General features: G+C 42.3%; 1 protein-coding gene across 12 annotated transcripts in view; it reads left to right on the top strand.

The window, feature by feature from the left end:
- The window catches only part of SCN8A (sodium voltage-gated channel alpha subunit 8), a 178,659-nt gene that overhangs the window by 104,352 nt on the left and 61,022 nt on the right, over positions 1-13,285 (top strand). For 8 of the 12 annotated variants that reach the window (XM_087442386.1, XM_087442380.1, XM_087442384.1 and 5 more), the window contains one exon: positions 5,728-6,123. The exons of 1 other annotated variant lie outside the window; for it this stretch is intronic. In XM_087442386.1, coding sequence (XP_087298512.1) covers positions 5,728-6,123 — 396 coding nt within the window. The remainder of the gene's footprint in view (positions 1-5,727; positions 6,124-13,285) is intronic. 3 more of the 12 variants (XM_087442383.1, XM_087442381.1, XM_087442376.1) reach the window with 1 other exon arrangement.

Below are 13,285 nucleotides of genomic sequence, written 5' to 3'. Positions count from 1 at the left end.
TTTTTCTGTGGAATGAGGGCCGCTCCCTCAAACCAAGAACACCCCAGAGCCATTCTCCCAAGCAAACACCTAGACTCAAGCTAGTATTTTTAGTTAGCTGTGATGTGACTGCCTGAAAAGGACCAGAAGCTCCTGGTTGATTGACAGGAAAGATTTTGAAAACAGGAAGTACGGCCTACCCATCTCATAAGCTAGTGTAGATCCCCAGGTTAATTGAGCCGTGGGTCCTGAGCCATCACTGAAACCCTCTAGTCCAGGGAAGTTTAGACTGGGGAGGGGTGGTGGTGGCCACCCTCACGATGTGTCTCCTTAGGGACTGGGCTAGATCAGGATTGGATACTGGGTACAAGGAGAAATGGGGCAGGTCATCTCTTCCCCTTCATTTATTGCAGTCAACTCTTTTGCCAAGAGTAGAACAAGGAATTAAAGAATAATAGGTAAATTGTTTCCTTTTAGTGTATGTTGTCTCAGGATCCTGATTTCTAAGTGTTCGTGGGTCACTGAATTGGTCATCATCTTCCTTATCTCTTTCCTGTCGGTTAGGAGTAGTCTTGTGTATTAGAGCTCATATAGTATACGATATTTCCTCGAAGCCTACAAGTTTCAAGAGAGCAGGGACCATGTTGTATTTCTTGTTTACCACTGTATCCATATCACTTAGCGCACAATAGGTATTTAATGATCATTTGTCAAATAGATCAAACCTCCTTCCTAACATGGGGATCTCATGTACCAGGCAGTGTCGACACCCAGCATTGGCCTCATGAAGAATCATGGATTCAGTTCAGGGAAGCTTCCTATGAGAAGTGAGGCAGTGACCCAACGCAGGTATGGGACACTGCTAATGTGGGTGGCTCATTTACAGTATATAATCCAAATACATGTTAATTAAATAAGCATTGTACCTACGATATACAGAGCACTCCAGGAGATAGAAAAATGAATCGGGCAGTGTGCCCTTAAGGACCTTGAAGTTGGTTAAAAAGGAGAGATAAAGTATGTATACAAAGAACTGTATATAGTAAAAAGTAGAACATAAATACTCTGAAAGAGGAGCTCGATGCTGTGGAAGGGTTAAGGAAGCTTGAAGAGGAAGAAGCTGAAGGGCTGGACCGTGGAGAATGGAGAGGATTCCCACAGCTGAAAATGGAGTATGCACTGGAAATGGAGAAAAGAAAGACCTGAAGGCAGTGTGGCTGAATGGTAGGCAATATGGAGGAAAGAATGAAGAATAAAATGGAAAAAGTAAATTAGGGTCAAAGCTGAGAGGGTCTTGAATGCCATTCTTAGGACACGGAGTGATGATGTTAAGGGTGATCATGGGATTTAGCAAAGGAACCCAGGAGCACCTGAGTCGTGTCTTGTCCTAGCCATATTTCTGTCCAGTGAGGCCCTCAAGGGAGATATATATGCCCAAGGCACAGTTTATTAACATCTAGGCTTTGCCCTAAACCTCAGCATTCTATGTCAAACTGAACTGAACATGTGGGTAAAAGCTCAAGGATACTTCCTATCCCCCCTGAGCCCAATCTTGGGATCTTACCGTATTAATCATGTTTTTTATTTTCTGTATTTTATGATGCTTTGACATTTTAGGAGCCTTACTGGCGGAGGAGAGACTACCTTCCAGGCTAGTTTAATTCCTAGAGATGGCGAACAACTTGCCTGGAAGTGTGCTTTCATATGCAAATCAGCCAATCCAAAACCCGTATCCCCAACCTTTTCCTTTTATCTAACTCTCACACGCCAAGCCAGTATTTCCCCTACCCTAAGTCACTGCAGGGCCAGGTACTGGACAACTAGGACCACTCCTACAGCCCAGAGCCTGCCTGAAGTTACTTGAACTGTCCAATTCTCAACTTGCTCAAATGTGCTTATTCTGCCTCACCCATTGGAAACCACAGGAAAGGCTCTAGGCCAGGCTTTCCCCTCACTCCTTCTGCCTCCTGACTCACCCGAGTACCTCCCCCTGAGGCCTGCATGGCATGCCGTGCTGCCCCCTTCTTTTGGGAACCATAAGTAATAAACTTCTTTCAAAGGCAGTTATCTCTGTGTCTGTCACCATACCATACCTGATTAAAACAGAATCATAGGTACATTTTACAGCACTTAGACCATCTTCTGGCCAGCCACATTGTTTAGAGTAGTGCTTCTCAAACCATCTATGGTGAAGGACCAGTTTCTATTTTTCCCAATTCTTCATGAACTGATACAATTGTAAAATATAACAATGAGTTTCTAGAAAAAATTATCACATTTCTTGTATATTGTGACAATGTCTAGTTACTATAAAAGTTTCTAAATGATTCTCTCAGTTTTTCTCCTTGTCTCATTGCAGACCAGTAGCAGGTCATGTGCTAGAAGTGGTCCATGAATCACACTTTGAGAACTGGTTCAGGGCTGTGAATCAGTGGGGGTGCCCAAACATATATGTGAGGAGAAGAATAGGAAGCAGTGAGCTGGAGGAGGCCCTGATCCCTTTACGAATCCAATAACGTGGAAGAAGGAAGTATAAGAGCTGGCCACGTATGTGCCCTTTTAACACACAGTGACACCATCCACTCGTAAATGAGACCCAGGAACCTTCTGGAATCTAACCAGTACGGCTCCTCTCTGGTGCAAGGATAGGGCAGAAAAGCAAAACAAGTCAGAGAGGTCAGAAAGGGGTCAGAGATTTACATACCTGCATCCTCTTTTCTAGAGGCCTGTATACAGCGTATGGTATGTATTTAACAATGACATTTATATAAAATGATCTGCAATTAGTGGTTTTCTTGATGTGGCCCCTGGTGATCAAATCCATTTATTGTCTCAGAGATTTGTGAGTTGCTTCAAGCCAAGGCAGGAAAGGACCACATATCAAGGGAAATACAGGTGAGAGAGTGGAATATGATGGAACTAGAAATATCCAAAGAAAATGTACCTATCTGGGCACAGGAGCTTTATACATTATAGGAAGAGACTGAAACTGGAAGCATTTTGAGTCTGGAACCAGAAATAGAGTTCTAGGTAACAAAAAGATATGGGCAGAAATGTTAAAGAGGAGCCCTACAGGCCTTCCAGCATTATTGTCAAAAGTATTATTTTAAAAAGTTTATTTAGCACTTATAATATGTGCACTATATTGGCAGAGTCTCAGCCCACAAAGAGCATTCACAGTGGAATCATTGTACAAGAAGGTTAAGGCCCAAGCTCTAAGGCAGAAATCTTAGTTAATTATTTTGAAAATTCCGTCAAAGTCATAATTGGGCAAACTAAGCCTCTCAGGGTGGTAAGGAGGATTATCTAAGGTCAGTTTGTCAAGTTTCTTTCTCTTAGAGCAGTGACCCACAAACTGGGGGTGCGTCCCTTCTGGGCACTTGAAGACTTTTCAAGCACAGTGTTAAGGACCCTGAATCCCAGCTCTTTAACTTACACGTTCTTTGCCCAAGGTCAGCCCTGTGGTCCAGACTCATACCAGGTCTCCTTTTCCACTTCCCTTCTCACAACCAACCTTCTCCCACTTTACAAAAGGAAGGCACACCTCGCTGCCATCCCAAATTTTATGTGGTGCACTGCCATAAGCTATACAAATCTTTGGGCTGCCAAACAAAGGGACAATTGAAAATATTAGTGTCTATGAAGTTTTCTTTAATCCAGGAAGCATCAATCCATTGTAAGTCTTCCTGAATTTACTGATCTCTTACATACTTCTGTTAAGAGAGAAACATAGAATTATAATCAGGGGTGTTGGGATGTTTTAAGTTCAGGAGCCGGTGGGTTGTCACTGAGATGCATATCAATGCATCTATTTAAAATGAAAAATGAAGTCATACTTTTTCCAATGAAAATGTCTGATTTGGCCAATTGCTTTAACAGTGAGGTCATTAGACATTTTCATAAATGAGCTAAATCTGTGGCGTTAAGGTTTTGATGAAAATATATTTAAAGTATGTGGTAAGATAAAATCATTTTATTAAAAAAATTAATATTGGCAATGATGTATAGAAATTAACAGTATTTTTATTATTCCAACCTTTTCTGTTGGTTAAATAAGGTTCCTTTAAGCAAAAGAGTAACCCCTGTAAGAGTAACCCATATAATTATTAGTAAATAATAAATAAAACCTTTTTGGTATCCACAGAAATCAGGAAGTAAAATGCTTCTAATAACGAGACAATAAATCCTTTAGCAAATTGGGCAGTTTTCGGTTCTTTCAACAAAATTGAAAGCAGACCTAATTTAATTGTTAATTGATAGATCATTAAAATAAATTTTGCTGATAGCTTACTATGTGATTTTGGCATATAATTTGGAAGGAGTTCAAAGAATTGAGTGACATTACTATAACAAAATTTTTCGGTTCCAAGATACTACGTATTTATGTGAATAAGGTTTCTCAGCACTTAAAATCTAATATTAGAAGGGGGAAATTGGTGTTGAGCCATGTCTCATTCTACTAATAAGCAATATCATCTACAAATATTTAAACACCAAAAACACCCAATTGAAAAAAAAGAATCTCATCCATCTCATTAAGAGATAGATTTTAATACAATTTTCCTTTTTAGCTTAGTAATTACTTATAAAATGTACAATATATTTATAAATCTTGATCAATTGTATTAATAAGAATTGTAATAAAAACTTAATCCAGGAGAGTTTTTAAAATTTCTTAGAGACTCATGGTCACAGGAAAATTTAAAAATTGTACAAGTACAGTTTATTTATCATTTTTGTTGCAGAAAAGTATTCAGAGGTGATCAATAAAATACATTAAAGTATAAAATATACATTAGCAGAAAATTCTCTAGGGAATGTGGAATGGAAGTATGAGTTGAAGGAGAAAAAGAAATGAAAATTTTCTAAGTGGTAAAGGAGAGTTTTATTTAAAAATGTCAGTGCTGGGCCGGTCCCGTGGCTTAGCGGTTAAGTGTGCGCGCTCCGCTGCTGGCGGCCCGGGTTCGGATCCCGGGCGCGCACTGACGCACCGCTTCTCCGGCCATGCTGAGGCCGCGTCCCGCATACAGCAACTAGAAGGATGTGCAACTATGACATACAACTATCTACTGGGGCTTTGGGGGAAACATAAATAAATAAAATTATAAAAAAAAAAGTCAGTGCTGAGAATTATATAGTTTGCAAATATGTAAACTTTTGATGAAAAAAATTTTATATTCACTTTACAATGGAGTGGGAGGGGCCATAAATAATTTTCAACTGAACAAAAAAGCTTGAAGACCGCTGTTGGCATAGCACTTGACCTCCAGGGCAGGTTCTCATTAAGAGAATGGCAAGTGATACCCGCTTTCACATTCTTTCCTTTTTGCCAAGTGTGGCATAGAAACTTGAGTAAATTAAAGGCACACTCCATGTGAGCCCATAGTAATGAGAAATAGACACACTGCTGTGTTTCCCAGTGGATTGGCCACATAAGCATGAGATAAAAGCATCGTTTCAGTGCACGGGTGAACAGTGAGTGGAATTTTTGAATGGTTAACTGGTCAAAGACGGGTATATCTCAAGGGTATGGGGCAGGGAGAAGTGAGTAATAATGGGTGTTGAACAGTAGTAGAAATTGAGCATCCAGAAGTACTTTTTGGAAACACTGGTGTTCTGATAATGGGAAAGCAAGGATGGGGCCAGGTTGGGGAAGCTAACAGCCTTTGCTCAGCCTGTGAGGGGTCAGCTTCCCGTCTCACGCCTGCGTCTCTCTCTCTCTCTCTCTCTCTCTTGCTGTCCCTACAGTCACTGCTCAGCATCCCGGGCTCCCCATTCCTCTCCCGCCACAACAGCAAAAGCAGCATCTTTAGCTTCAGGGGGCCCGGGCGGTTTCGGGACCCGGGCTCGGAGAACGAGTTTGCGGACGACGAGCACAGCACGGTGGAGGAGAGCGAGGGCCGCCGGGACTCGCTCTTCATCCCGATCCGGGCCCGCGAGCGCCGCAGCAGCTACAGCGGCTACAGCGGCTACAGCCAGGGCAGCCGCTCCTCGCGCATCTTCCCCAGCCTGCGGCGCAGCGTGAAGCGCAACAGCACGGTGGACTGCAACGGCGTGGTGTCCCTCATTGGCGGCCCCGGCTCCCACATCGGCGGGCGGCTCCTGCCAGAGGTGAAAATAGATAAGGCAGCTACTGACCACAGTGTAAGGAAGTAAACAAGTAGACCAAGGCTAGGCATGGCAGTCCGCCCGCTCCCTTCCTCTTCTCTCCCTGCTCTGCCCAGTCCTTCTGGTCTCTCCCAGCTCTCTCCCGACTCTTGTTTCTACCCCCTACCATCTCCATTTCCTCCCTCCCGGTTTGTGTCTGTTTCTCTCTCCCTGTTTTCCCCTTCACTTTATTCCCTGCTCCATTTTCCTCATCGTCGGTCCTTGTATCTGACTTTCCCCTTCCCCTCATCAACTCCTTCCTTTATTTCACCTCTTTTCTTGCCATCTTTGCAAGTCCGTCTGCCTCTCTGTCCCTCCGCCCACCTGCTCTGACTGAATGCCTCTGGCCAGCGGATCCCACCCGGATGGAATGGGAATGGCACCCTGCCACCACCAATGACCAAGTCTGAGCGGGTTTGGAACTGCCATTGCTTCTCTCCCCCCACCTCTTCTCCTCCTAGGGAAACAGCTTGGAATTTAAAGCTCTTAAATTTCTATTTTAAAAAAAAATCTAGTTTTGAATAATTTTGTAATTCTCTACAAGAATGAGATGTGATTTTTCCAAAGAGGAGCATGCATACATGATGCTGAGGGTGGGAGGTATGCACCAGGGAGAGCCAGGCACGGAGAGGTTAAGGAAACCAACGCGAAACTGGACCTAGACCTGCAAAAGAGGATGAAATGGAGATAAATCAAAGGAGAGAAAAAGAGGAGGTTGGGGCAGGAACACATGGTGTATGGGGGAGGAAGGAGAAGAGAAGCAAAAGATGAATTTTAAATGTAATCAAATGTCAGGCTCTGAAGGAGTTGCATATAATAGCTTCACAAAAGCCCTTGTCTAGGGGTCTGCATAACGGCTCCCCTCTTTGGGAAAAGCCATCTCTTAACATTTCTTTAAATTCTAAGCTGTTTATACCTTTTTTCTAGTTTTAAATTCTTATAACCTCAATGATCCTAATCCTTCCTACCTCTAATTCCTTAACTTTCCTCAGCTCCTCCTTAGCTGGTATAAGCTCCTTGAGATAGCATGTCAGTCTGTTTTGTTTTAACACTTCAGTTTCCTCTAACACAGCATGAAGATAGCCAATCCTTTAATTAGCATGATGCATGTGTGGAGGAAAACCGGATGATCAAGGGTGGGATTATTCAGAATGATCTGTTTTTGGCATTTTAGGACAGTTGTTGACTGTACAGATAAAACTTGAAAAGGCAGTTAGGATGTGTTTGAAATCTTTTTTTCTCTCCCTGACTTTTTATTTAAAAGCAAAGTGCTTTCCCCTTTCCATTTGTATAGCTCTTTACAAACTACGAGTTATTTTTACATGCATTATTTAATTTGTTCTAAACACAAATTTGCTAAGGCTGACAAAGTGGAGGTTATTATTCCTGTTGTTGAGGTGGCGATGCAGGCTCGGAGAATTTGTGCTCCTTGAAGTCACACAGCTCATCAGTGCTAGAGCCACAGCCTTAGACCTTTCAGAAACCTTCTGTTTGTCAGTTGATTTTAAGGTCTTTTCTGCATAGTCACGTGGCCATTGCTCTTCCGGAGAACTGTAATTTAAGATCAACAATAATAGGAACAATACTTATAACAAACAGTGGTTCCAGAGTTCCCCCAAAACCAGATAGTTGGCCAAAAATGTTATAGATGATTATCTTTACTTTAAATATGTCTAAAGATAAGTTTTGTGCTCCACAATTAGATAGATGATTATATTCTTGGAAAAAACAAGAGATGATATCAGTGGAGATTGAGGGGTGGGTCAGCATAGACAGTACAGTGAGAGCAACTCAAATGTTGAGAACCAAATTAAATTTTTATATCCTGGCAGTTTTTAAAAATATTTAAGGCAAATAATACGTCTCACTGGGCCGGCCCAGTGGCTTAGTGGTTAAGTGCACACGCTCCGCTGCTGGCGGCCCGGGTTCGGATTCCGGGTGTGCACCGATGCACCGCTTCTCCGGCCATGCTGAGGCTGCGTCCCACATACAGCAACTAGAAGGATGTGCAACTATGACATACAACTATCTACTGGGGCTTTGGGGAAGAAAAAAAGGAGGAGGATTGGCAATAGATGTTAGCTCAGGGCCAGTCTTCCTCAGCAAAAAGAGGAGGATTAGCATGGATGTTAGCTCAGGGCTGATCTTCCTCACACACAAAAAAAAATACGTCTTGCTTTTCCTTTGAAGAGAAGGTATTAGGAAAGGTGTCCGGGAAGAAGGAGTTTGAACTTCAGCTGAAGGCAGATGAGCAGGTTTGGGGGTTTTGCTTTCGTTTCTTTCTGTTTCGTTTTGCAGCTTCTGTTATACTGTGGGGGAGACAAATCTGAGAGGCAGCTGAGCAGATGGGTGTGGAATGGAAGGCTCTCTGCACCTTCTTACATTGTGGCCTGCAGAGTGCTGCCTTTCGGTTGGGGGGCCTGTAAGTGCTCAGGAGATTCTTTGCAGTGGTCCCAAGTGATGATGATGACAGACTTAAGGTTTCCCAAGGCCTGGAGGCAGATCCCAAAGTGGCAGGAAGATGAGGTAGCAGGACTATATCATTCGCAAGGGCTTCACAACTAGGAAAAACTATTTTGTTAGAAACCATAAAGAAGCACTTCCTAGTTGATAACATTGTGCGGAAATATCTAAGTTACGTCAATAGGCCAAAAAGACAAAGCAAAAGCAGAATGCATACAGTTTGGGTGGTATGATACCAGATCTCGATAAAGACAAGCTGCGTGCAGAAAAAAGATGACTGACTAGACGTTAACAGTAGTTGCCTTTGGGAGGGGAAATTATTGGTGACTTTTTTTCTCCCTTACACTTTTCTGTTCTTTCCAGTTTTCTACAATGGGCATAATAATTATAGCTACCACATATTCAGTTCTTACTACACTATACTAAGCACTTTATTTGCATGATCTCATCTAATTCTTATAACCACCCTATTCAATAGGTGGTTTTATCCTATTAACAGATGAGACTCAGAGATTTAGTGACTTGTGGAAATGGAACTTGAAGCAAGATCTTCCTGATGCCAGAGAACTTCCTGACTGCTTAAATATTAGCTCGTTTGGGAAGTGGGGAAAAAACAGTCATTCGTCTTAGAAGGATGCAATATATTAATAATGTTATATGCAGCCCAGGCTAGGAGAGCAATTAATACCTCTCTGGGCTAGGATGAAGCAGTTCTTACTGTCAAAACATTTTGGATGTGTCTGCAGCCATGGATTAACTTGTCTTCGCCTGAACCGTTGGAGTGCTTCCAGGTGGATGCTCATGCTTTGTAGGAGCTGCTGATGGTCCACAAGCTGGTCTCACACAATATTAATGCTTAGGTTCTGCCACATCTGCATTTTTTCTTCAGGCTCAATTTAAGTTCCTGAGCCAGCCCTGATGGCCTAGCAGTTAAAGTTCAGTGCGCTCCACTTCGGTGGCCCAGGTTCGGTTCCTGGGCGTGAAACCACACCACTCATCTGTCAGTAGCCACGCTGTGGTGGTGGCTCACATAGAAGAACTAGAAGGACTTACAACTAAAACATACAACTGTGTACTGGGGCTTTGGGGAGGAAAAAAAAAAGAGGAAGATTGGCAACAGATGTTAGCTCAGAATGAATCTTTCCCAGCAAACAAACAAAAAAAATTGAACCTGTCTTAATACATTCTACTGCCTCTCAGTATGTTGGCACCTATGATCTGGCCTTTGGAAAAAAAAAAAGAAATATAATATTCCCTATGAAGAAAAGACATCAGATATCACCTCATTAGAGCCTCATCAAAAACGATTTCACTCCTCACACACAAAAAAAAAACAACCATTTCGCATCTTCATTAATTATTCAGCTGTGATTGAATGGTGATGATTTTTTGATAGTTTGGAAATTTTCACTTTTGCTTTTTGCCAAAGCAGAGGATAAGGGGACTTTTCCCATGTCTTCGTCTCTGGGCTGGAAAAGTAGGTGAGAATCATTGTTCTTTACTCATAAAGAAAGCAGATGCCGCTGACAATCCAAAAGTCACACATAACTCAGAAATCATGTTGTGTTAGCTTGCACATGAACAAACATCTCATTTACTGCTCACAGCCCCCACCCTGTGAGATAGATATTACTGTTGTCTGCATTTCACCTAGGAGGAAACCAAGGCTTAGAGAAATAAAGTAACTTGTCCAAGATTGTACAGTTAGCAGTAGAGTTAGGAATTGAATCCAGGCAATCTAACTCCAGAGCATTAACCTATCCTATTACATATCCATTACACTATCCTAACTCTAAAGCTCAAGTTCTTTATTTACTCATGTGGTCCTGGGAAATTAACTTAACCTGTCTAAGCGCATTTCCTTATCTGTGAGAAAAAGGTAAAAGGACCTTTCTCACAGAGCTATAGTGAAGATTAAATGTAATGGCATTTGTCAAGTGTGAAGCACGTTGCCTGGCCCATTCTTAGTATGCAGAAAGCCAGTTTCCATTCCTTTCTCTATACTTTTTTGGCCTTTTTAGCCCTGAGAAGTAGACAGTGGGATTTCTACTGAATTGCTTGACTTGGAGAGGGTTGGATTCCTTCTGAGATTCTAAAGATCCTTCATCTGAGAAGGAGAAATTATTGTACAATTATTTTAAAGCAGAATACTACAAAAATTTGAGGAAGGCTTGAACAGGAGAGAAAGGGCTAGATTCTAAGTCCACCTCTAAAATGCTGTAAATTTTAGTTCCAAGAAAGGTGACTGTCTGATAAATTTCCAGTTATATATTTCCATGTGAAAGCAGTTTAGAATCAATAACAAGTTGAGCTTCCTTGGGCAGATCTGTAGAAATGTGGGCAGAATCTGCCATGTGCAGATGTTGCAGCATACCTCTTTGAGAAGGACAGCTACAGTTTAGGAGGTTGGAAGTCAGTGGCTAAATGCCCTAATAAACTTTGCATTTGGGTTAAGAGAAATGAAACAAATTTGTGCTGTGTTTAACATAGTTAAGGTTCTCAGTTGCTTCCTCTGTTACTCATCGTTTTGCACCAAGGCTCCTTAGAGGCTGAATTTTAAAAAGGCAGAGGCTCCTGACTTTAAAAAAATTGTTAATTCTCCTCCCTCCCCAACAAAACGAAACAAAACAAAACAAAACAAAAAATATACACCTCCATTTGCCAAAAAAATGACCTGAAGAGAAGGAAAGGGTACATGATCTTTCCTCTGGTCCTTGGGTCTCAGCATGGCTGAAGGAAGACACCTTCTCCCCACCTCGCAGGTAATTAGAATTGGGCAGCTGAGCCAGTAGCAGAGACATACCTCACAGAATCCAAATTCTAGAGAAGACTAGCTGGAAGGTAACTGTGAAGCTGCTTTATGTGGGAGGGTCTACTCCAGGTTTTGTTCCCTTCGATTGGCTGTAGTCTGACAAAAAAAGCAATAGCCAACTTTGCTGGTGGGGATATAAAATGGTACAGCCACTTTGGAAAATAGTTTGGCAGTTCCTCAAAAAATTAAACATCGAGTTACCATGTGACCCAGCAATTCTACTTCTAGGTATATACCCAGGAGAACTGAATACAGATGTTCATTCAAAAACTTGTACATAGGGCCGGCCCCGTGGCTTAGCGGTTAAGTGCACGCACTCTGCTGCTGGCGGCCCGGGTTCGGATCCCGGGCGCACACCGACACACCGCTTCTCCGGCCATGCTGAGGCCACGTCCCACATACAGCAACTAGAAGGATGTGCAGCTGTGACATACAACTGTCTACTGGGGCTTTGGGGGAAAAATAAATAAATAAAATCTTAAAAAAAAAAAAACAAACTTGTACATAAATATTCAAAAGCATTATTCATGATAGCCAAAAAGTAGAAACAACCCAAGTGCCCATCAGCTGACGAAAGGATAAACAAAATGTGATACATCCCTACAATGGAATATTATTCAGCCATAAAAGGGAATGAAGTATTGACACATGCTATGACATGGATGAACTTTGAAAACATTATGCTAAGTGAAAGAAGCCAGGCACAAAAGGCCACATATATATGATTTCATTTGTATGAGATGTCTATAACGGCAAATCAATAGAGACAGAAAGCAGATGATTGGTTGCAAGGGGCTGGGTGGAGGCAGGGAATGGGTTTGCTGACAGATACTGTGTTTTTCTTTGGTGTGATGGAAGTGTTCTAGAATGAGATGATAGTGATGGTTGTACAACATTGTAAATATACTAAAAGCCACCGAATTGTACACTTTAAAATGGTTAAAATGGATAATTTTATGTTATGTGCACTTTATCTCAATTTTTAAAAAATTGAAAGGAAGAAACAATAGCCAAGTACCTGGACTTTCAGTCCCAGCTTTCGAACCCTCACCTAGGGAGGAGGGACTTCAGGAACTACCCACCCATCTTGGTATTCTGTGTCCCCTGATTTTTGTGTGTGTGTGTGTGAGGAAGATCAGCCCTGAGCTAACATCCGATGCCGATCCTCCTCTTTTTGGCTGAGGAAGATTGGCCCTAAGCTAACATCCGTGCCCATCTTCCTCTACTTTACATGGGTCGCTCCCACAGCATGGCATGACAAGAGGTGTGTCAGTGTGCACCCGGGATCCGAACCCGCGAACCCCGGGCTGCCGAAGTGGAGCACGCACACTTAACCGCTTGTGCCACCAGGCCGGCCCCCTGTGTCCCCTGATTTTAACAGATGAGATTTTCTTAGTAGTAGAGATGTATTTTTCTCTGAATACTGTCTGAGCCCCCAACTGGTGCTTAGCACTTTTAAGGAATGTTCTTCATAGGGAGTTTTGGTTTATGTCATCTTAGGCGGTTAACGGTGATGAATATATGTTTGCTGTCTCTCTCTCCATTAATCAATCTGATCTGATGAATACTGAGAGACTGCGTATACAAACGGACAATGACCAGGCCCTATATAAAAATAAAACTTTGACCCACTACATGGCCAAGAAACCCCTTATCTACAATAAACAACCCAGGAAGCCAGGGTGCTATCAGGCAAACTTGCAGTAAGCCAGATTGCTATCTCTAGTGACAGTCCGGAATGCTAAAACAATAACTCCTGTAACAATCAGCCCAAAATGGCCAGGACTTGATTGATAACTGACAACTTCCCTAATTTTTGTCCCTGCTTCCAACTTATGACCAATCAGAGAAAGCCAAATATGCTCCCCTAACCAATCACATAGG

The sequence above is a fragment of the Ceratotherium simum genome, chromosome 17 (assembly GCF_057802395.1).
Source record: "Ceratotherium simum simum isolate JZ-2026a chromosome 17, ASM5780239v1, whole genome shotgun sequence".
Lineage (NCBI taxonomy): Eukaryota > Metazoa > Chordata > Mammalia > Perissodactyla > Rhinocerotidae > Ceratotherium > Ceratotherium simum.
Note: the sequence above shows the minus strand (reverse complement) of the source record. Positions and strands in the feature narration are given on the sequence as shown.